The sequence below is a fragment of the Meriones unguiculatus genome, chromosome 5 (assembly GCF_030254825.1).
Source record: "Meriones unguiculatus strain TT.TT164.6M chromosome 5, Bangor_MerUng_6.1, whole genome shotgun sequence".
Lineage (NCBI taxonomy): Eukaryota > Metazoa > Chordata > Mammalia > Rodentia > Muridae > Meriones > Meriones unguiculatus.
This window is the reverse complement of record NC_083353.1, coordinates 90,523,044-90,545,646: the sequence shown is the minus strand read 5'-3', so window position 1 is coordinate 90,545,646 and position 22,603 is coordinate 90,523,044. Positions and strand designations below refer to the sequence as shown.

General features: G+C 45.1%; 1 protein-coding gene across 11 annotated transcripts in view; it reads left to right on the top strand.

Annotated features, from left to right (window-relative positions):
• Positions 1 to 22,603, top strand: part of Foxp1 (forkhead box P1) — a 587,261-nt gene that overhangs the window by 508,676 nt on the left and 55,982 nt on the right. For all 11 annotated transcript variants that reach the window (XM_021636219.2, XM_060383854.1, XM_060383852.1 and 8 more), the window contains one exon: positions 5,511 to 5,715. In XM_021636219.2, coding sequence (XP_021491894.1) covers positions 5,511 to 5,715 — 205 coding nt within the window. The remainder of the gene's footprint in view (positions 1 to 5,510; positions 5,716 to 22,603) is intronic.

Genomic DNA, 22,603 nt, shown 5'->3' with positions numbered 1-22,603 from the left:
CAGGTTCTATAGAACTGGGGTTACAGATGGTTGTGAGCTGCCACTCGGGTGCTGGGAATCCAACCTGAGTCCTTTGGGAGAACCCAGTCAGTGCATTTAACCAACGAGCCGTCTCCCCAGCTCTGAAAAGTATCCATGTGTAGTAGATCTTTTTGAAAAGCTGCTGCTGTCAGAGGCAAAGGGAATCTCTAGGTGTTCTTAGGAGACCTTGTGGGTATAAACAGCTCTGATTTACTCAGGACTGAAAAGGGAAGGGGGAGGAGGGGGCATTAGGAAGAGGGCCATGACTTGTGTTTAAAGGCCAGTTCCTTTGTCCCGAACACCCGTCTACACCCGTCTTTCCGTGCCTGTGCAGTCCACACTGAAAGTAGGAAAAAAGGCAACACTGTGCTGAACAGGGAAAGGTGATTTTTCTCGTTACTCCCCCAGCAGTACTCTGTAACAGCAGTTAACTAGTCCCATAGTCTTAAGTGCCATAGGTAATGTAGGACTGATTTAAATTTCAGTAGGATATTCATGGGTTCTTTTAAGCACCATGCCATCCTCTCCTCTCTTTTCCTTTCTTCCTCCCTTCCTTTCTCTTTGCCTCTCTCTCTCTGTCTCTCTGTCTCTGTCTCTGTCTCTCTCTTTTTTCTTTCCAGACAGAATCTCTCATTTTGTAACCCAAGGCTGGCCTCCAACTCCTATCTCAGTCCCCTGAACAACAGCTGAGATTTTTAGCCGTGTACCACAACACCCGGTTTCTCTCGTACCTTTCTGTATGTGGGATGTGAGCATCCGTGCACCCTGGTATCCACAGTGGGATCCCACAGACACAGAGACAGGCTGCACGTGGTACTGCAGACTCACCCCACTTCCTTAAGGCCGGCAGGCAGTCCTTCCTGCTGTAGTGGGCATGTGCGCGCCACTGGATGGACTACAGCTCCCTGAGTTTTGGATGGATTCAGTTGCCTCCTGAAGCAGGGTGAGAATGACGGATCTCCTTTGTGCTTCAGAAGAGGTAGTCATTCGTCTAGAAACTTCCCGTGCTGCTTGGAACCAGTGAGGCATGTCTGTTTAGGTTTTGTCTCCGGAGTCAGCCACACCCAACATCTGTCTGTGGTGGGTTTTGTTGTTGTTTTCTTTACTTTTAATGCTAAGACCTCCCGCTCTTTCTTCCTTTCACTTCCTCCTGCCCTCCCACCTGCCCTTGTCTTGTCTGCCCAGCTGTTTGGTATCTGAGAGGCATCTCCTCCGTGGCTGTCCAGTGGGAAGCAGTGAGGACTGAGCACAGGGCAAAGGAAGGACACTTTGGCTAATGCATTTTTTGTGCTTGCATAATGTTATAACCTGCATTAATTACACCCTATGGTTTATTGTTGGAACCGTGGCAGGCTGCTCCGACACACCCACTGGACTCAAGCTTCACTCGCCCTCAGCCTTTCCCACCGCTCCTATACTATTAAGTTTGCTCACTAAGGTTCATTGTTACAGTACATCAGTTAAGCTGTCCAAAAGAGGGCAATTGGGCAGTGACAAGACAAGCGCATGTGTAATGTGAAAGAAATGAATGTGGTGATGCGTGCAGTGTAATCTCCACAGTAACCCATCAGAGACACTGTCGGCAACTCACTAGTCGTGGCATTGATTGATATGCTTAGCAGTCTGCTGTAACTATTAGCGCCTGCAACATTAGGGTGAAGCCTATGTAAAGACTGAGGGATGTCTGTATGTGCGCCCAAGATGGCATGAGTGTAAATGCCGGTGTTGCTGGCACTAGGCGCTGGGCGTAAAGTGGGCCACAGTCCTCGCCACCTCTCACGAAACAGGAGCTCACACTCTGGGCTCCCCAGCCTCCCCTGCAACGTGTCTCAAGAGCATTCAGTCACGTTGAACTACAAGACAATTCTTTTTTATCCGAGAGATGATGGCTTAAAACTGATGTCATTATGAGGTTTAAATCAACTTTCTGCTTGCTTGAACATGGTCACCTGGGTATGGATGTACAAGGACAAAAAAAGGTTGATCAACTGTTTGTCTTGGAGCCAGTGATACCTGGGGTTGTAAAATTGAGTTCCACGACCAGTAATCTGTCAACTGTCCCCACAACATACATTTTTTAAACCTGTGCCTGCATTTTCTTTTATAATGAAGGGGCAGGTTGTCCCAGGGCAGGGGCGGGGGTTGGGGGAGAGTAGATGCAGAAGAAGAAAAGAAAGAAAAGAAACATGGTGAGAGACAATGATTGGGTGTTTGAACGTGCTGGCAATGCCTACTCCATAATAAAACTCTCAGGATTCTTCTGCAGCTCGTTCATGGCCCCGCTTTGTTACTTTAAACCTGTGTGTAAATCTGATAGTAGAGGGATAATAAGTGGTATTTTTAAAGGCCCTTTCCCTCCTGGAGATTTTATTCGTAGACTGTTTTCTTTTGGGATTGTTCTAGAACAATCACTCTCAGCCTTCCTAATGCTGCAACCCCTTCTTAATACAGCTCCTCATGTTGTGGTGAGCCCCAACCATAAAATTATTTTCGTTACTGCTTCATAACCGTAATTTTGCTACTGTTATGAATCATAATGTAAATAGCTGATATGCAGATAATCTTAGGCTGCCCCACAGGGGTTGTGACCCACAGGTTGAGAACGGTTGCTCTAGAGCCCTCTCTTTGTTGGCCATCATGAGCTTATCTGTTCTCACCCAATTTTACTTATTATTTGATATTTCTTTAACACTAATAGTTTCATGCAGAAGTATCTTATTTCTGTTATTTGAACCTTTTAATTATTTAAAATGTAAACTCTACATACCTGGTTGTATACCAATTAATGGATTTGTCTAACTTTATCCTCTTACTGTGCTGTCCTGGAAGAAACGGTTTCTGAAAATGGAACATCCATGTAGTCTGATGGGTCGCCCCCTTGGCTGCTTGTCTGTCTTCCCTCTGACATGAGGTGTAGGCCTTCTGGGGTGGCTAGCAGTCACTGAACAGCAGTGAACTAACAAGGAGGAGTTGAATCGACCGCCTCTATTGAGTCTATTGAGAGTGCTTCTAAGCCTAACGATCCCATTGACTTTTAGCCTTAAAGTACCTGTTGTCACTTACTGAGTCAGTCCCTCTTTCTGTTTGGTCCCTGTGGACGGTGAGCCTGATCTCCTAACCGACTGGAATAAAAGCAGACCAGAGTCTTCACCAGTGCGCTGTGTGCAGCTGTAACAAGTGGCGAACACACTTGGTTTGGTCTTAATTTGCCAGAGAAGTGCTTTCCTTTTGGAACAGCCCCTGAGTCTTGCTTTTCTCAGAAGAAGAAAAGATGTGAGGGCAGCTGTTGGTAGACCCATGTTCTTTCCCTTGCACTTGACCCAGAAATCAATTAGTCTTTGTTGAAAAATAGGTGGCTATTTCTTTCCCTGTGCTTATTCAACTGGAAAATAAAAATAGGTTTTTGGCGTTATATGCCTTCCTATCAGGGCGCCCACCATCCACAGACCATCCTGCTCCCCGTTGTTTCAGCTGAGTAAAGCATGGTCGGAGGGTCAGCTTTGTTTACGGTGACTGTCGGTGTGTGGGTCACAGTGGCAGACCTGCTAGCTCTAGGCACATCCTGCCTGTCACTTTGAAAGGTGTTTGAAAATAATAGCTCAGATGCAACAAAACCGGACCCAGGATTGTGTCGTGACCTTTCCCTTTGTTTAATTTGCCTCAAGGTTTGATTTCTGGGGACAAGGAAATAATTGAATATGCGTAATAACTAAATGCTCATTTGGGACAAAATCCATCAAAATATAATTGGCATCTGATTTTTACGAAGGAAGAAGGAAGCCCACTCAGCTGACAAGGATGCATTTGAAGGATCTCTGACCACTCGATGTATTATTTGGTGCTTCCTTTATAATATATATTAATTGCAGATACTCGAGCATTTGAGCATTTTCCCGGAGCACTGCTAGAAGAGACCAACTGTTTTTGTTACCGCTCCTCTTAGAAAGGCGGGGAAGGTTATTGGTCTGCTGTGCAATAATTTACTCCTCTTTGATATGCAAACGATCCACGGTGAATATAAAAAAATCCTATCAGACTCATTTCACAGTTCTTAACCACTCGGATTCTCTGGAGTCCATCGCCTCATTAGACCAGTGCTCTCCAATGCTAGCATAATTAAAATCTTTAACAGTTTAGCAAAGTAAAGATGTTTGGCTGATCACGTTGAGATGATTATCTAGCCATTGTATTCTAAATGACAAAAATAAATTAAATTTAGATCTTGCCTTTTTTTTTTGTATTATGTGTTTCAAATGAATATAATGCACACAGCCTCTTTTTTTTTTTTTTTTTTTTCAATCCAGTACGTTTTGGTTTGGTAAGAAACATGCCTGTTTCGGCTGTTGCCATCTAACCAGAAAATGGCTGGCCTTCTAGGAGAGCTGTGCTCCAGTTGATTGAGACAATGAACTGCAGTCCAGACATGCAGTTCCAAGGTGGAGTTGCCTCCCCACGATCAGGGTGTGCAGTTGCCTGTCTTCCCTCAGAGGAAGCTATGTCTTCCACTGTTCTTAGGTGCAGTTCACAGCCTGTCTCTCCTGGGAATGCGTGCCCTAAAATATACATTGAACTAGAATCTGGGAAGTCTGGCCTATACAAGCTTAGCTGGTAGGATAAAGAGACAGAGGTGACATTGGTGCGGTTAACACACTGAGTCTGTCTCATCTTAGAGAAAATGAGGGTCAACAAGTATTTTATTTGGAGACCCCTTGTCCATTTCGACTCCATTCAGACAAACAAGAGAACTTTGTTACTCTAAGCATACTTTCCTTTCCATCTTTATTCTGCAATGGCTCATTAGCATTGATCTCAGAAATGACAGTAATAATAGTGTTACTTGTATAAAAAGTTACACAGTCTGCGGTAGACACATCCATCAATTAAGCATGTGGTACTAGAAACCAAAATTAATGAGGAAGATAGGTGTGTTAATGAAATAATCATAGTATAATCAATTTGACTGTTAAAAGTTGAGAAGCATTTCAGGAAGACGGTATGAATTCATAATTTATGTCTAAAAGTGATTAATAAAAACTATATTTAATAACAAAGCTATTTGTCATCATTTAAGAGTTAAGCACAAAAATTACTCATTTTGTGGTTCGTTTTGTCATGGGACTATAGTTGAACAAATTTATTTTGAGGCCTCCTTTGTGCCCAGGAATAAGCTAGCGTGTCTCTCCTCTGCCCCTGGAACTGAGAATCAGCCTTTGGATGGCGGGAGTCATACCGTTGCACAATAGCTGTGCTCTGCATCCCTTCCAAGCTGTTCTGTGTCAAGAGGGGACTTCAGTGGCCGCTTGGAGGGAGGACGCACTCATGCCATCACTACCGTATTTGCCTTCGCAGGGAGGGGAAAAAAGAAAGTGTGAACACCCAAAAGCCCCCCTAACACTAGGCTTTGTTTACCGACTCTTTGATTTAATTACTGTTTGAAGAGGACGGAATTAGCTGTTAATTGATTTGATTATCCAATTTGTTTGTTTCAGGCATGATTCCAACGGAACTGCAGCAGCTCTGGAAAGAAGTGACAAGTGCCCACGCTGCGGAGGAGAGTACAGGCAGCAACCACAGCAGCCTAGACCTGACCAGCACGTGCGTCTCGTCCTCGGCACCTTCCAAGACCTCCCTAATCATGAACCCGCACGCCTCTACCAATGGACAGCTCTCAGTCCACACTCCCAAGAGGGAAAGGTAGGAGCATGCCCGCCCCTGCCTGTGGCCAGCGCTGGCTTCCACCTGGAAGGGGCCGGTGACCTTACCCCCTTGTGTGTCTCTGAGAAACCTAATTGCATTCGTGGGGCTTGGGTGCACACACGATTCCTTCAGAATGTATTCGCTGTGGCTTGAGTGTGAAGCATCTAATTATTTTCACCTTTTCAACATGGAGTTAGCGCCTTCTTAGATCCGTACCCAGCTCAGGAGCGCTGGCAGAAGTCTAGTAGTTCCTTGTTGGAAGGGTTGGCCCTCAAGGCTTCCAGGCCAACCGTGTGCCCTGCCAGGAGCTCACTCCATGCTAACTGAATGCCATGCGTGTGGGCAACTCCAAGTCCTGGATTGAGGAAGCACAGCACTTAATGATAGTCTACACTGCTCCCCCTTGAAGGCCAGGGAACCCGTGTTCTTCATCTTGGGTCCCAGAGGGAAGTGTGGGGCCATTTTTAGCACCGACGCTGAGGAAAAATTTAAATGGTGGTGAGCTGGACCACAGCACACTTTCTCCTGATGGCCCTTGGGTTAGCACTGTCCCAGCTGCCGTGTTCCTGTTTATAAGTTAGTGCGTTATATTTTCAGTGCCCTGAGCTTTTGATGAATGATAGTTAAAGCTTGGACTGTTTTTAAGCTCCTGACTGCGTCGTGTTAGCTTAAAGTCCTAAAGAAATGAAGCTGTTTGTTCATTCTGCTCTACCCAGAAGCCATATTGCCAGTGTTGAAATACACGTCAGAAATGGAATATATAATGTTCCTCAAATGGACCACATTTTTTTTCTCTTTCCTATATATTCTATCTATAGAGCTTGCAGATATAGAGGGCAAGAAGGCTTACCAAGAATTTGTTACAGCAAAATATTTATCAGGCAAAAGCCAATTCTGTATTTTGTCGGTGAGTGCGAAAGACACAGTGGAAAAGCCATATTAGAGAAATACCGTCTGACATAAAACGTGCAATTCTGCCTAACTGCAGCGCCGCCGCGCTGGTGTGTGACCACCTGTACAGTGGTGGCCGGAGAACATAACGGCAGTGAAGAATGCCTTCACTTACAACGTAGCCTTCATAGTGAATAGATGGAGGCCGTACCCCAGTTGTCTGCAGCCATGGTCCTGCAATCAACTCCTCGTGGGTCGGTTGGGCTTACCCTCCTCCCTTGGTTGCATTATGTTTTTCTTGTGCTGGCTTTGATACTGGCTTATTTTGACCACCGCGTCAAGTGTGTAGGAGCAGTAGGTAACTGGCTACACCACGGGTGTGTGCACATGCACATATAGCCGAGATGCACAGTCTGTACTGTTTAGGTCTTCATAGGTACACGCAGTGATGTTGTGCAAGTGTCAGCATGTACCTCCCCGGAGCGGCAAACATACACGTACGTGTGTGTGTGTGTGTGTGTGTGTGTGTGTGTGTGTGTATCAGATTTGAGCTAAAAAAACTATGAGAGATTTTCAGAGACGAGGGTAACACATATGTCATAACTAATAACTGCAGGATTCCTCGATGATTTCTTTGGAATGTCTCTGGTAGAAATGGAAAGAACTGAAAGATGCTTTAAACTTAGTGGTCTGGAAGGAGTTGAAGAATAGGATGGTGAACAGGAAGGATCAGCTTGGAGCCTGGGCCAAACACAGCCTCCTGTTTTTCCAGCTTTCCAGTGGTGAAGGATACTTGCACCTGGAAATCAGTTTTCAATCTTGCCTTGGAATCTATTATAATGTCTTTATTACTTTTCTTTTTTTTTTTAATTTCCAAGTAGCAAGCCTTAGATGGCTTTAAAGGAGAGTCTAGGCTGCTGTTCTTTGTGGTACTGGCTTTCCCTGTCCCGGGGTTGATGATGTCCATTGGCTGCAGAGTGATTGAATCACATCTTTATCCGTAGGCAGAGCAGGAGGCCGTGCCCTGAAAAATGCCGACGGATGCACTTAAGGTATTTGTTGCCATCTTGTCGGCCGCTATGGAGACTGCACAGATTTTCTGTGACACAGAAAGCTCTTCTTGTTTAGATGCACTGTGCTCAGTTTCATCCTAAAAGGTTATAGATCTGCAGTCTGGTGATAGAACAGCAAGGAAGCAAGCCGGGAAGAATAGGCCTTTTTGTGTCTTAAGACATGTTTGAGAGAAAGTGGATCTAAGACACAGTCTAATTCCTGGAGACGAAGTTTGTTTGATTTTTTTTTTTATGGTCCTTATTTGTCTGCACAAATGTTGCATTTAATCTCACACTAAAATTAGACTGTGGATCAGAAGAGAATTGAGATTTCCACCAGCCTGAATCTGGATGTGAGAACAGGCTGCATTTTTTTCTTTCTTTCTTTCTTTCTTTTTTTGTTTTTTTTGTTACACACGCAGAGAGGAGGGGACTAGGAAATTATATGATGTTAGTGACTCCCTTGATTGTCCCATTGTATATTATCTGCTGCATTGCCAGTGTGGCTGGATTCAGAGAAAGCTCTAGTGAAGGCACTTTGCTTTGATCTGTGGTGAGTGCAAGGCCTTGTACATGTCAAGCAGGAGCTTAGCTACAAAGGGAAAGTCCCACCTTCTCCCAGAAGCTTCTGAACTGATTATAATACCTCAGGTTAAAGATGGCTCAGTGGCTTTAAGCTTACAGAATTGATCATTCAACAGTCAATAATCTCTTAGCCGCTTTTGTATTGATACAGGTACTTAAAAATGAGCACTAGCATGTCTTTACCTTATCGGGATGGATACTCTTTTGTTTCTTGGTTGGTTGGTTGGTTGGTTGGTTGGTTGGTTGGTTGGTTGGTTTGTTGGCAGTGCTGGGGATATACTAGGCAAGCAGTCTCCCACTATCCCTCAGCCCCTTGTTATGGGGTATTTCTAAATCCCATAGGTGGTGGCCACTTTCCAGAGTAGAAAAGGGTAGCAAAAGAGAAGAAATAAAGTGGGGAGGACTGTTTGTCACTACCGAAGCATGTTCTTAACTTGCACACTGACCTGTCAGGAAAGCTCCTCAGGAGTTCTCCATTCTGCCATGCAAATCTTTTATCCTTCTCTCTCTAGGGCATCTGGGAAATACGTATCCTTACTAGTTCCCCCCTTGATGGCCAGGGAAACCTCTTTTCCCTCCACCCTCCAGAGCAGGAACGGAGCAAGCAAGAGGCCTTGCCACCATGCGCAGTAATCCAGCCTGGCGAACTCTATCTTCACTTAGAAGCCTTTAGGGAGATTTTTTTTTTCCCCTGAAAAGATCTAGGAGTGCTGTGTGTGAAAATTTGGTTGGAGAGAGAAGTAGAGAGGATCGTTTTTGTTCTGAAAGTTTCGGGATGTGTAAGGCTCTTACCTGGCTCACATTATCTCCATGCCGTTTGGAAACCTCCGTCTTCCCACTCTTGCCCCATGCGCTCTGCTGCTTCTCTGAGCAGCCGCCGCCGTAGCTCTGGGGTTTGGTGAGCTGCAATCTGTTAAGGAGATAAATAATGTGCTTGGCACGACACTCCTACTCTCCTCTTTAATTTGTCTTACACAAGGAAAATTATAATTAAATCATTCAGGGTAAACCCTTGAGTGTAGAGAAGGGAAGAAACACACTTTGGTAAAGATTGCCAATAGGAACCCACTTCCCTGTTGCGCAGGGTGGAGACCACCATCAGTATTCAGAAGCGTGTGGGGAGGATCGGCCCATGTGATTTGTGAGGCGGATGCCAACACTCAGATCAAGGCTTGTTAAGATCCTGTCGTGGACGGCCGGCATCGTTAGGATTCAGTGCGGGTGCCACGCTTCCCGCCTTGGGTCCCTCCTGACAATTTAATAATGTTTATTGTGCTGAGTATATATAAAGCCGCCGGTGCAATAAACACCCCTGTTGTCAGTGCCTCGGAGGAGCACGGTAGGATCAAGCTGAGCGTGCCCAGAGCTCAGGGAGAGACGCAGGAAGAAGCAGGTGTGTTCAAACCCTCTGGCTCAAGCATTGCCCCTATGGAGTCATAACCTCTTGGTAGACAGACAAAAGTGGGACCAAGGAGGCCCGCACACATAAAGACATTACCTTGTTCACTGTACTTGTGGACCTTCTCTCTCCAGGAAATTCCAAGTTTTGGTGTGGGTAAACAGAATCAACAGAATGCAAATGAAACATTTATTAAAATGCTAAATTTAGTAAGCCCTTTGAGCTTCTTGGATCAAAGCAGCTATGTAAATACAAATAGCAATTACTACTTAAGTAATTGCCTGAATTAAAATTCTAAATATCACATTATATTATGGTGCACCAGGGAAGGAAAGGCACATTAAGTCAGTTTCTTCTTGCTGCCTGTTGCTGCCAGACTCCTGCGTATGGAGTGATGTCTCGTTTTATTCGCAGGACTACTTGGAATGCAGTGGGGACTGTCACCCCATTTTACAGACGAGCAAGCTGAGTTACTGAAATTAAATGACAGCTCTACAGTTATGTGACTGATTCGTGCCATAGCCAAGATGAATATTCAAGTCTGACTTTAAAGTTTTTTTTTCCATTCAATATAGAAGCGAATACTTCAGTAAAATTAAAAACCACTGTCCCTAAGAGAATGTTTAAATTTAATTGCATCTCAACCAAACATCAATTTTAAACTGTTATTGTGTGCAGATTGCAACATTTAAAGGAAAACAAGTTTCCTATTTATTTTTCTATAAATAAAAATAGTTTCTAAGTTTTTTTTATGAAGGGAGGTGAGATTCATAAGATATAAATCACTTATGGTCTGAAATAGTACATGAGGGTTAAAAAAAAAAATCCCCTGCAGGAAATGCACACAGACAAATGCAAGCAGGCCTGTGTCCTTCACAGGCCCCTCCTCACTTTCTGCCCTGCCTTGCAAATCTTGTGTGTCCTCGCTGAACACATCATGTGGTCTTTCTTCTATTTCAGCTGCCTTCTGCAGTCCAAATTAGGAATGTCCGCCCCTCCCCCGATCCTTCTCAGCTTTTTGACTTCAGTTCAGCCATTAGTAAATGTTTCATAACAAGTATTTCTCTGATTCACAGCTCTGCTCAACATTGGTTGCAAGGCTTCCTTAAAGCCTTTAGTTAAAGAGTTTTCTCTCAGCTCTGCGAGGATTGTGGTTGTGTGGCCTCTGCTTGCTCTGTGGCCACCATGTTCTCCGACACAGGTGGCCACACTGTGGGCCTCACTTTGCTGTGAGGTAGTCTAACCTTCCCATGCTAATAATTTCTATGTTTTCAGGCTCGCTTTCCATGTATTCCAGTTGCATTTTCTGTGTTTTGAAGCTGGCAGCCCTAAAGGCTTCTGGTTGGCTCTTGTGTTTTGGGCTGACTGGCTGATTCTCTGTCTCTCTTTTTGATTTGTGGCCCCGCGCTGTGTCTCTATCTATATTTCTGAAACATTTGTTTTTGGTCCCTGATACGTGTGAACAGCATGGAACTTGGACATGCAACTTCCCTAATGTTTTAATTTTCTCCCCCTCCCCTTTTGAGCAAAGGAAAGAAAGAAAGAAAGAAAGAAAGAAAGAAAGAAAGAAAGAAAAGAAACGAGAAAAGAAAAAAGTTAACAAATTTTGGTTGATGGAGAAATGTTAGAGCCCTTGGCTGAATTGCTAACATTCTAGAAGTTTGGTTTCAGAACTGTTGTGGACACAGGAATCTTTAACTTTGCATATTCTCACAGTGACATTTAGAGGTCCAGTGAATCAGAAATTTCAGCAGTAAATTAAAGTTTCCACTTTTGTGAATAATACTTTCACACTAAATTTTTTTTGTTTCTTGTAAATCACGTTGTTTTATATTTCTTTTGATTTAAAGCACCGAGAAAAGTCCCTAACACCATCATTCTTTCCATTAAAGCACGTCTGAGAGATAACTGCATGGTCAAATACTGCCTTTGCATTTGTTGCTCCTACAAGCTGCCATGTTAGATACTTAAATGATGTATTACAAAGATCCGTACTGTTTGAGCCACCAGCCAAATTCAGTCCCCCTGCATAATTGTGTAAATAGTTTGTTGGGAGAGAGTTGTGCTCATTTGCATATTTTCATATGCAACTTACATATTTCTCACAATGGTAAGCATGAGTATTGTAAGCCTAAATCCTGTGGCCCACTGAAAACAAAGATACTTAACCAAAACAAAGGCAGAATATTTATTACCTGACCAGTTTGGGGGGAAACTGTCTGTTTAACCATTAGGCTGTTTCTCAGATCCTGCAAGGATACTCTGAGAGTTTTGCTTGTTTGTTTCTCCGGAGTTGGGGAGTCAGGATAGAGGAGTTTTTGTTGAGTACTGAGCTTTCCAGACCTCTCTTTTTAGGGCTCCCTTGGTCTATTAAGCTGCATGTGACTTGGTATTTGTCACACAGATACTCTTGCTGTCCAACGGTGCTGAGCTGAAGTTGTGCAGTGTCTTGACTTAAGTCCCTGTTAGAAGCTTTAAGAGTCTCAGACCTACCAAACTGGGAAGTATGTTATCGTAGATCCCCAGAAGTTAGTCACAGATGTCCACTGAAGTATTAAATAAAAACAAACAAACAAACAAACAAACAAAAGCCTCACCAGGTATCAGCTAGTACAAAAAAGCCATTTATTCCCCACAGCTGCTTCACATCCTAGACAGCTTCACAGACATGGCTTTAGAAAGCTCAGTCCTGCCCACCCGCTGCTTTGTAGGAAGAGGCAAGTGACATAACCTCTTTTGGCTTTTCTGGTTTTGTTTTTGTTTTGTTTGTTTGTTTTGTTTTCTGTTTTTGTTCTTTGAGAAATGGGAACATGACAGTTATTTTATGTGAAAATCCGTGCCCAGTGACTCTATCATAGGTCTTGATCCTTATTTCCCTTTTCTAATGCTCGAGGTAATTTTATCGTGTCCTTTGCACAGATGTTGCATCCAGGCCCCAATAGATGCCAAACTTGCAGAAGTTGAGCTCAGCAGCTAGTGACCACACAGGGGACGAGGCTAGATCCTAGGTCTTCCTGACCCTGAGGTACTTAGTTCCCAGGGAGCAGTTCATCAGAACTGCAGTTACTCAAAGTCGGTCATTTCATTGGCCAAATTCAGAGGTCAAGACCTAGAGGCTATAACCCCCAATGGCTGTAGTCTTTTTCCCAGCCTGCCTGTACTACTGGAATTTGAAAGAATTCCAAGGACTTCCATGGTATCTATCCATAGTCCACCTCACCTCCCCTATAGTGTTTTCGAAGAAGGGAGTGAAGAGGCTGGACAGTGAACTGTGCAACAGAGTGTGTGGACCACTCCGAAGGCTGAGGGACAGGAGGGCAAGTGGTCACAGAGAACTGGGTAGGCCCCAGGTGATGGCTGGGTGGTGATCGTGTTGCTGGAAATCGGTTCTCAACCTCCTCCCAGTGGGGAATAACCCATTGGAGGCAGAAATATTCTTGCTTGTGTCAAGTAGGAGCGCCCTGGGCTCAGCGACCTTCTGGGTTTGCAAGCATGCTGCAGGGTGCCTGGCAGCCATCATGCTCTGAGAAAGCAGGGCTTCATTTATTTGTTTCATTGCTCCTAAGTGATCCTTCTGGATCTCTTCAGAAGGAGAGAAAATTCTTGCAGGAAAGTGTGGCATGGTGCCGCATCACCTCCCGTCATCCACACGTGCAGGGAAGGCTCAGAAAGAAAAACTTGAAAATGTTAGAATGCCATAAGGGAAAAGTTTATAGATTTTTTTTTTCCTTGACTGTTCACTGTTCACTTTGTGGAGTGATTAAAAGGAAGAAAGGAAGGAAAAGAAAGAAAAAAAAATAGCGATCATTCTCTAACAGCTGTTGTATGCTACCTCAATAAAGTGCCTTTTACCATAACATAGCATCATTAGACTCTATAAATCTTGCCCTGTTTATTGTGCTTAACTGACAAATGCTTTCCAATAAAATGACATCATTGGCGTAAGGAGTTATGTTCATTTTATAAGTTTCTCTTAAATTTAGCCGATTTTAATTTTTTTTTCCCTTTATACGTTGGATGATATGACTCCCTAACTGTGTCTAATCTGCCAGGTTTTCCACTCCAGATAATATTTGAGGCCTCACAGTCTTTGATCTTGTGGGCATTTGCTCTCAATGCAGGAGCGTTGCCAATGGGAGTTCATCACCTAATCCCTGGGTCGGCACCTTCCCGGTCTGGGACTGTTTGCAGGGGGAAGGGCCCGTGTCCCCGTGAAAACATGCATTTGAGTTCTGATACTGAGGGCACACTAAGGGTGTAAAGCAGCCAGAGAAGACTGAGAGCCAGGCTTTCATGGCGCCGCCTGTGGTGCTGGGTTTTTACTCTTTACCTACAGTGTTTCATGCTAAATCTCACACCTGTACCGCCTAGATGAGGTGAGCAGAAATGGTTTCTCTAGAACTATCCGGAGGAGAAGGGGGAGCCTAGAGTCTCCACCTGGGCAGTCATATGAGTTGGCTAAGTCCCAGTGTCATCCTATTCTCATAAATGGCAAGTCTCCATGTTCCTAAGTCAGTAACGGGGCCAGTGCTAGGAACGGAACTGGAAGTCACGTTTCTGTCGTCTCAAGATTCCTAAAAACGCTCTTCTGAGCTATTCCCTGGCTGTCCTTTGCACTGTTTTGTTTTTGTTTTTGCATCTGTCTTTCCCCAAGCCTGCCTTTGTGGGCCTTTGTAGGGGAGATACCCCTCTTGCAGGCTGCCTCACCGGGGTGATTCACACGAGCGCGTTACATATGTACAGCATGCCTGAAGTTCTTTATTCTACCCCCTTTTGTGATCAGTCAAGGCCCAAGTATATTATAGAGTGTAGCCTCCTCATTAAAACAATAGCGGGAGCTCACAAAGGGAAATTGTTAATATGTGTTCCAGCCTGTCACTTCTGCCTGTGTGAATACGGAAGATAACCGCTCCTTTGGGAAACTACTTCGGGAATTGAGCAACACATCCGCTAGCCAGAGAATTCTCCTAACTGCAATTTTCCTTTTTGTGCGTACTCAGAAATAACATCCGTATGGGCTCCTCGGTGCCACCGCACAGGCAGAGCACAATTGCCACAGCCCAGGTGGCGTTAATATGGGACAGTCCCCCGGGCACATGTCGCCAAGAGTTGTACAGCTTGTTCAGTGTCTTCATCCATATGGCAATCTGTCCCATTCACAGAAAGGCGTCAGGGCTGCACCGGGTGGGGACCATGGTCAGTGTAGTGTGAAGAGTCAGCCTCTGTTCGTGGCCGCCCCCCTTGGATGGCGTATTTAATTGGAGACCAGCAAGCACGCATGACGTGCACACGCTCTCACATGCTCTCTTAACTTAAGGCTAGCGCGCACACACACACGCACGCTTGTTCCCTTATTCTTCAGTTTCAGGAGCACATGCTTAATTGAGCAGGCAACGTTCTAGTGCACCCATGGTGACTGGAAGGTCATTTAGAATCCCACACAGAGACCCTTCCGGGCTCTTGTTCAGGAGTAACTCAGCTTATGAAATGCTTTTCTTATTCTCTGTTTTTTTTTTTTTTGTTTTTGTTTTTGTTTTCCTTTCTTACAAATAGTAAAAAAAAAAAAAAAAAAATTGTCCAACTTGAATTGTTGAGCTAAATTTTGGTTTTAAGGCTTAGAATTTAAAAAAAAAAAAATAGGAAAGGATGTGTGTGTGTGTGTGTGTGAAACCAGGCTTAGAATGGTAAAAGTCAAATATTCCCCTTGGAGGGGAGTTCTGCAGGGACTGGGGGACCCTCTGTGACTCTGAGTTGAAAGAAGGGATGTTTTTAAAGGACATTTCACCAGAAGGCACTACAGGCTCCATTTAGATACTGGCCCACATCATGTTCTGCTTTTGTGTAACTATTTGTGTTCTTGTTTGGTAAACAGACCCCATAGCAACTGTAGACCATGATGTGATCTACCTGTAAGACTTCCCTAAACAAACAGACACTTGTGACCTTCAACTTGCAGGCCTTTTATAACCCTCAAGGGAAGCAGCCTTGGGCAGGCTGGTCTCTTTCTTTCCTCCCTTTCCTATTTAAAAAACACTCTGAAGACTAGCTTTGAGGAATCTCTTATTCAGTTCATGTTTTCCAAGCTGTGAATATTGAAAGAGCTTGAGGACCTGGTGATGGCTGGCAGAAGGAGAAAGCACCCTGAAGTTGTGTGTGTGTGTGTGTGTGTGTGTGTGTGTGTGTGTGTGTGTGTTAGTGGGGATGGACCATGCAGTGTGTGCTTTCAAAGAAGGTAGCTGAATTACCTGGTACAATTCAAGGTCACTGTACTTCCACGTTGGTGGTTACATCTCTCCTCTCGTATCTGCACCATTGATGGGAACATTCCGGTGCATCTGAGCCCCTATACTCAACTCACATTTCTCCATATGAGTCATAGCTATGACAAGAACGAGACGTCTCGTGTTAAAGATCAGTGTGAGAAATAAATGGCAGTTTACTTTAATTAGAAAAAAATTGACACCAAGAACTGGGATAATCCAGTGGCGTTTGAATAAATTAGAGGGTGGTGCAGACCGGAATAAAAAGAAACTTCACAAGGACAAATGGGAAGTTGTCCAGAGTTCAGCAGAAAATGTGTTTCTAAGTGGGACGCAAGTCAGGGGACAGGACTGTCGTGTCTGCCCAACCAGGCTTGCCCAGTGGCAGCCCATACCAGGTGGCCAGGCTCCAAGAGTTACAGCTGTGCAGCTTCAAAGTACTTCCTCAGAGAACACACACCACAGTAGAAGAGAAACAGAGAAAACACGATGCTGTGATGCAAAGACAGTTAGATGGGCCAGGGAGGGCCAGAAAGGAGCTAAGTGTTACTGTGTGGACTTAAGTTCACTAATTGGATAAATGGGCAGTTCAGAGCTGGTGAATGATCTTTGAACAGGTCAAGGAATAGTTCTCCAGTTTCAGGGCACAGCAGAAGCAAAGGTCCTGAGGCAGAGGCAAAAAAGTAGAACATGCCCTGTAAGGCCATTACCCCCGTCTTACTTAGGTCAGGGTGTTAGTGTTGGGGAGATTTTGTATATGTGGGCACCTACGCAAAGCCATGTGAAGCAAGCTGATTTCTCCTGCTGGCCCCCAGTTTTCCAAACCTCTGGAGTTGGTGTAATATGTCACACTGGGCCTGGCCAATAGATTAAACCACGATGACCAAAGAGCTTCTAAACGTTCTAGTTGCCTGCACACAGTAGGTCCCCATGAACGTTCACTGTTGTTATTACTATTGGGTGTATTTATTAATAAATTCAAAACACACGTGTCCTGCTCCAGTTGTAGTTTCTGGCTGTTAAAAGATGACAGTGATACAGCTCCCCGCTTCAGGATCTCAGCTTAACCAGAGACAAATGTGGAGACAGACACTTGTGACAGAAGCACAGGGCTAAATCTAACACAGTATATGATCTGCTAAAAATAAAAATGGCTGCCAGCAGGGTACCAAAGCACAGTTACCCCTTCACACATGTGCCTCCTGTGAGGGTTTTAAATGCACTGGACCTCCCGGAGCAGGGGAGAAGTTCAGCTGTCTCATCTAATGTCAACATCCTTGTCACCCATCACAGCCAGCCTGGCACTTAGTAGACGCTAAAGCCACTGCAGGGACTGGGTGTGATGCGGGGAAGAAAGTAGACCGGCGAGATGTCTAAGAGCCCTTCAGTGTTTCCCACCTTTTCGCCCACTCATTCATTGCCTCTACATTTGGGTGTCCTGAGGCATTACCTGCAGAGGTTCCTAAAGAGTAGAGCTGTTAGGTTTCTGCTAAGTCAAGTTTAAGCTTAAAGAAACATGTACCAGAAACACCTGGAGGGCTGGCCGAGCTGTGCATAGTTCTCTGATTCAGCAAGTGAAGGTGGGATGTAAAAAAAATTGATGTCTTCGTCAGGCGTTTCCTGAGAACCAGTTGGTACCTGTATGCTGTGCCATCCTTTATGGGTATGTGAGGGTCCTGGGTGATGCCCTCTCACTTTTCCAGAGGGACAGAGAGTCAGTGCAAAGTATGATAACTGGAAAAGATCTGGGTTTCACTGCCAAGACTAATCACTCCAGAGAGAGAGGGAGAGAGAGCCTCAAGGCTGTGGCCCAGTGCAAAGGCTCTCTCGTTTTGTCTATATAAACTACTTTATTTGGTGTTTTTGTGCTTCCCTGTCTGCCACAATGCCACACTTGGCATGAGCTCCTACAGATACTTTAACGCCCTGGTAACATAACACAAAAGTCTGTGTCCAACTCCTGTTCAGTCGTCTCTCCCCGACTGGGGAATCGGGTATAACAGTTTCAGAGCACTGCTGCCCAGTGTTCATTCACAGCCGGTGTCATGGTGGCTCTTCACCACACACACACACACAAAAAAAAAAAAAAAACAAAACTTACACTTACTTTTCCTATTAAATGATTTATGCATATATTCTTAATATAATGCCCGTGCTAAAATATCAGAGGCTGAGAGCGTAGGATATGTGCCTGCAGACACACGTTTAAAAACTAGTCACGCGTGCAGTAGACATGCCGGTGGTATCTTAGCCCCTTGGGAACTGCGTGTACCCTGATTTGGGAACTCTGAGCTGTGGTGATGACCCATTGAACTTTGATGAACTGTGATCTGCAAAGAAAAGTATAATCAGTATAAAATAGCATGTGTCTCTGAGGAAACAGAGAAGCACAGAGGTCTTGAGCCAGTGGCAGTGTGTCCCAAGCTTAGGTGTTTTCCCCTTCCTCTCTCCTCTGTCTCCTCCTCTGGCCTCTCATGCATGATTCTTCCACCTCTGGAGAATGAGGTAACTCTTGGAAGTCTTGTGTTGATTGACACTTGAAGCAGTGGGTGTCGGAATCTTCATCTGTGCCCTTCAGGGTACTGGGTGTTACATGTTGGCTCCTCTGACATATGGCCAACCTTCCACGGTGACCCTGTGACTCACCAGTGCGCATACACACACACACAGAATGAGATGCCTTCCCGGTGGTGTTAATAACTTTTGGATTAGTGGCCCCCATGTCTGTGTTGACACAGTTGCTCACAGCGCTTCTTGGAAAAGCTTTCTGCTTTCTTAATGAGACACTGGTGTTAATTCGGCCAATGGCATAAAACCTTAGTCACAAACTCTGAACAGGCTTTGCTGGTGTCCAGAACAATGGCTGGACATTGGCCGCCTCTTACTCTGTACCTCTGTTTATTCCCTCACTCGTCACCTTGCACATACAGGTGTTCTGCCTCCGTCACTAATTACCCTGTGTGCTGCAGGGAGGGCTGAAGGCCCTGGCCAGCTGTGAGTTCTGAAGTGCCCATCCTCCCCTCTGCTCCCTCGTCCTGCGGTGTCACACAGGCCTGGTGACTCTCAGGGTAGCCGAGAAAAGGGCGTCAGGTCATATTGGTGTTGTGATTGGCGATGGAGGTTAACCGCCAAACACACTGCCAGGTGTGGTACTCAGCCCCCAAGCGCTAAGCCACATAGCTAAGCCTACACTTGAGATGTCCTCACCTCTGCAGTGACCAGCTCTGACCAAGAGCACTAGACACAGCGATCTGTGGAGGGCAGGGCCCCAGTGAGTCTTACCCACTACCCCTAGGATGACTACAAGGTTCTTCCTCAGTAGAAATCGAACAGGAAATGTGTCTTCAGAGCTTTGCTGGTCGTGTCGCTGTCAGCAGAGAAAGTTAGACATAGAGCTACCACAAGGATCTCCTGGAAGCTTTAGCTTGTGACTCTGTAGCCATACAAACAGGTGCCTCTCTGTTGTGGGGTCTGACATAGTTAGTCGTAGGATTATTTCTTTAAAGCAAGTCATTTTTAAAGTTTAAATCGAACACATCTCCTCCTGAAATGACGCTTGTGATGTCATCTGATACACATTCAGCTATGTCTGTGGGTCTTCTTGCACATTCCTGCTCCGTCTGGCCTCTTTGGTACACCTCTGAGTAAGAAGTGGTCCTTACCTGCGGGCATTTCAGCAGGATTTTCTCATTTTGTAGAGGGAGGGATCTTGGTTATGTATTTCTGTGCTAAGTGCTTCTAAATGCAGCTTGCTATGCCTGGTTTCTGAGAAAGATCCAGAACCTTCACCCGCTGTCCTCTTTAGTCTCTTTATCTACCAGACAGATTATTTTACCTCCACGTTCAGAGGTAGAAGCCAGGCTAAGAAGATACCCAAAGCAGATCTGGAATTTGGAGACTGTGAAGTTTTGAGAAGCTGTCCAGTTCGCTGCTTCAGTTATGTATTCTTGGTCAGTGTGATACTTGGCAGAAGTGGCTCAGCAGCCACATGGCTCAACAGGTCTCTCCTGGTCAAAGTTAGTATTTGGTAAATAGAGAGAATGACCTGTCATTGGCCTTGCCTGCTCTTACCAATCTCAAAGGCTCCAGTAGCCTTCTGTGTGATTTGTATGTGACAGGGGCCCAGTGAGCCTTCTTAGGAATCTGCAGCTGTTAAGTGGAAAGGCTGCCCAGTGCCACCGTAGTATCTCAGCCTCGTGTTTCAAACTGCATTCTATGGAAATAGTCCTGTGCGCCGCCTTTCAGCCAGCCCTTCTCAGATCAGCTGCAAAGGAAGGCGTCTTTAAGATTCCTCGTATTTTAATTTGAACATTGGAATTGCCTAGCAGCTCCACAAACTTAATAGATATGGGGCACCATCTCTAGGTGATTTGTCTCCAGGAGAATGCTTCAGAAGGGCTGATCAAGGAATGGTACCGGGAGGGAAGGTGTTGAGTGTCTCGAGACATCCACACAGTTATTCTAAGCGTGGTCAGTGTTCATGAGGTCATTCTCCTGTTGTGTTCGGTTTGGGGCATATATGTATGTACCCCTTGCTGCTGCTGCTGCTGCTCCTTCTCCTCTTCCTCCTACTCTTCTTTTCCTTCTTCTTTCTCTTCAAATTTAGCCTTTATTTTTATTTAATGTGTATGGTGTTTTACCTGCGGTAAGTCTGTGTTCCGCACGGGTTACGGGACCCACAGAGTTCAGAAAAAGGCATCGGGTTCCCTAGGACTGAAGCTACAGACAGTTATGTGGTCCTCTGAGAGAGAGAAACCTGTGGTCTTAACTGTTGAGCGAGCTTTCCAGCCCCCTCTTACTGCTTCTTAGTTAATATTTTGTTTAACTGACTTCATAGAATGTTAAGACTGGGCAGTCACAATGCTAACACATTCATCACCTTTTCTCTGAAACACAGGAGTAGAAAGGGGGAGTATTTGGACCTGACCTGTGGTTGGACCTCCAGCTAGTTTTGTAGGAGAAGAGAACACAGTTCTCTTCAAAGCTGAGTGGTAGCTTGAGGGAGTAAGAGCGCTTGCTGCACAAGAATGAGGACCTGAGTTCAAATCCCTAGTGCCCATATGAAAAGCTAGACACGACAACATACTCATCTGTAACCCTAGCACAGTGGGATGCAGAAAGAAGAGGAACTCTGGGGTTTTTTGGACTCCAGCCTAATTATATTCATCCTCAAGATAGTACGACTGAGATTATTATTTTTACCCAAGGGCCTCCTCTTCCCTCCATGCAGACAGGTTCAGTCCCTGCACACCACAAGTGTGTGTATACCACACATAGATAAATATAGAGAGGAGCGCATGTTCCAACAGAGTATTCCTAGAATAAAATCTTGAATGTAAAATTGAACCTCGTGGTTAAGGCATCTTTTACGATTGTGATCTTCAGGACATGTGTGATCAAGGCCCAGGGCCGTCTCTTCCTGTTCGGTGTTGCTTCATCTGGTTGACTGCGTTTGATTCAAGCTCATGTACTACATGTTTCACAAACTTCGACACTAGTTTTAGACAGTGCAAACAAATCTGAAGTCTGATAGTATCTTCTTATATACCATCCTCATTGGAAGGCTCTCACATCAAATTTTCCTTCTCATTCGTACCTAAGAATCTCCTAAAATGGTACTTATAGTCTCACTGAGTAGATAAAATACTGTCAAAGTAGCGGGTAATGACTGTAAAAAGTAGGCGAAAGGAAAGAAACAAACAGGAACCGTTTCTCTTTTCTTTCCTTCTTTCTTTCTTTCTTTTTCTTTCTTTCTTTTTTTTTTTTTTTAAAGTAAGTTAACATTGAAGAATGGCATGAATAGGTGGAAAAGCTTCAAACAGTCATGGCTTCCCTTGACGCTTGTCATTGTTACGAGTGTGGGTTAAAGTTAATGTAAGGATCCTTTTATTAGTGTAGTAGATAGCCCTGGAACTGTGTGCCAAGGGAACAGATTTCTGGACCTCAGAGGCATCTCATTTAGAGTTTGGGCTGAGTATAAGCAGAACCTTCCCACACAAAGTCACGAGTTGATTAGGAGATGGCAGGACTCTGGTTTCAGTGTTGCTGTGTGACCATGAAGAAGGTTGGGGATGTGGACAGGAGATCAGTGAACTGGGAAGATGACGGAGAGGGAGAGACTTGAGGAGTCATAGGGTGCTACAAAGGGGCCTCCGTCTTTAGCATCCTGCGTCCTTATCTCACAGTCAGGGGTCCGTAACTGTGGGCGGTCTGCTAGCTCCCTCGGCGGAAGCTGCGTGGTAGGAACAAGGAAAGTGGTCCCTTGGGTATAAGAGGGAGTCAGTCAGAGGAGTTTGGAAAGGGGATTGGTCCCATGTATTTGCAGCAAGCCGGGGATGCACGAGAGGGTGGCAGCCAGTTCCTGCTCCACAGCATCAGTGAGGATTATATGGCGCCTCACTAGAAGGCATAGCTCACGTGGCATCCGTTCCTAAGCATGCACTCCTTGGCTGGCTGGGGACAAGATGTGCCATGTGGATGCGTTTTAGCCGACATCCTTGGCAGAAACTTTGTGGAGTTTTTACCATGGGGAGGGGCTTCTTCGTGGTTCCTTCTTTTTAACAAGGAAGTAGAGAGGGAGAACAAAGCAGCCATCAGCACAGCAGTCTTGACAAATGGAGACTTCATTGGTCGAGCTCCTGGCTCTTCCTGTGTAGAAATCGTGCCCCACCAAAGGTTACATCGACTCCATTTCCATG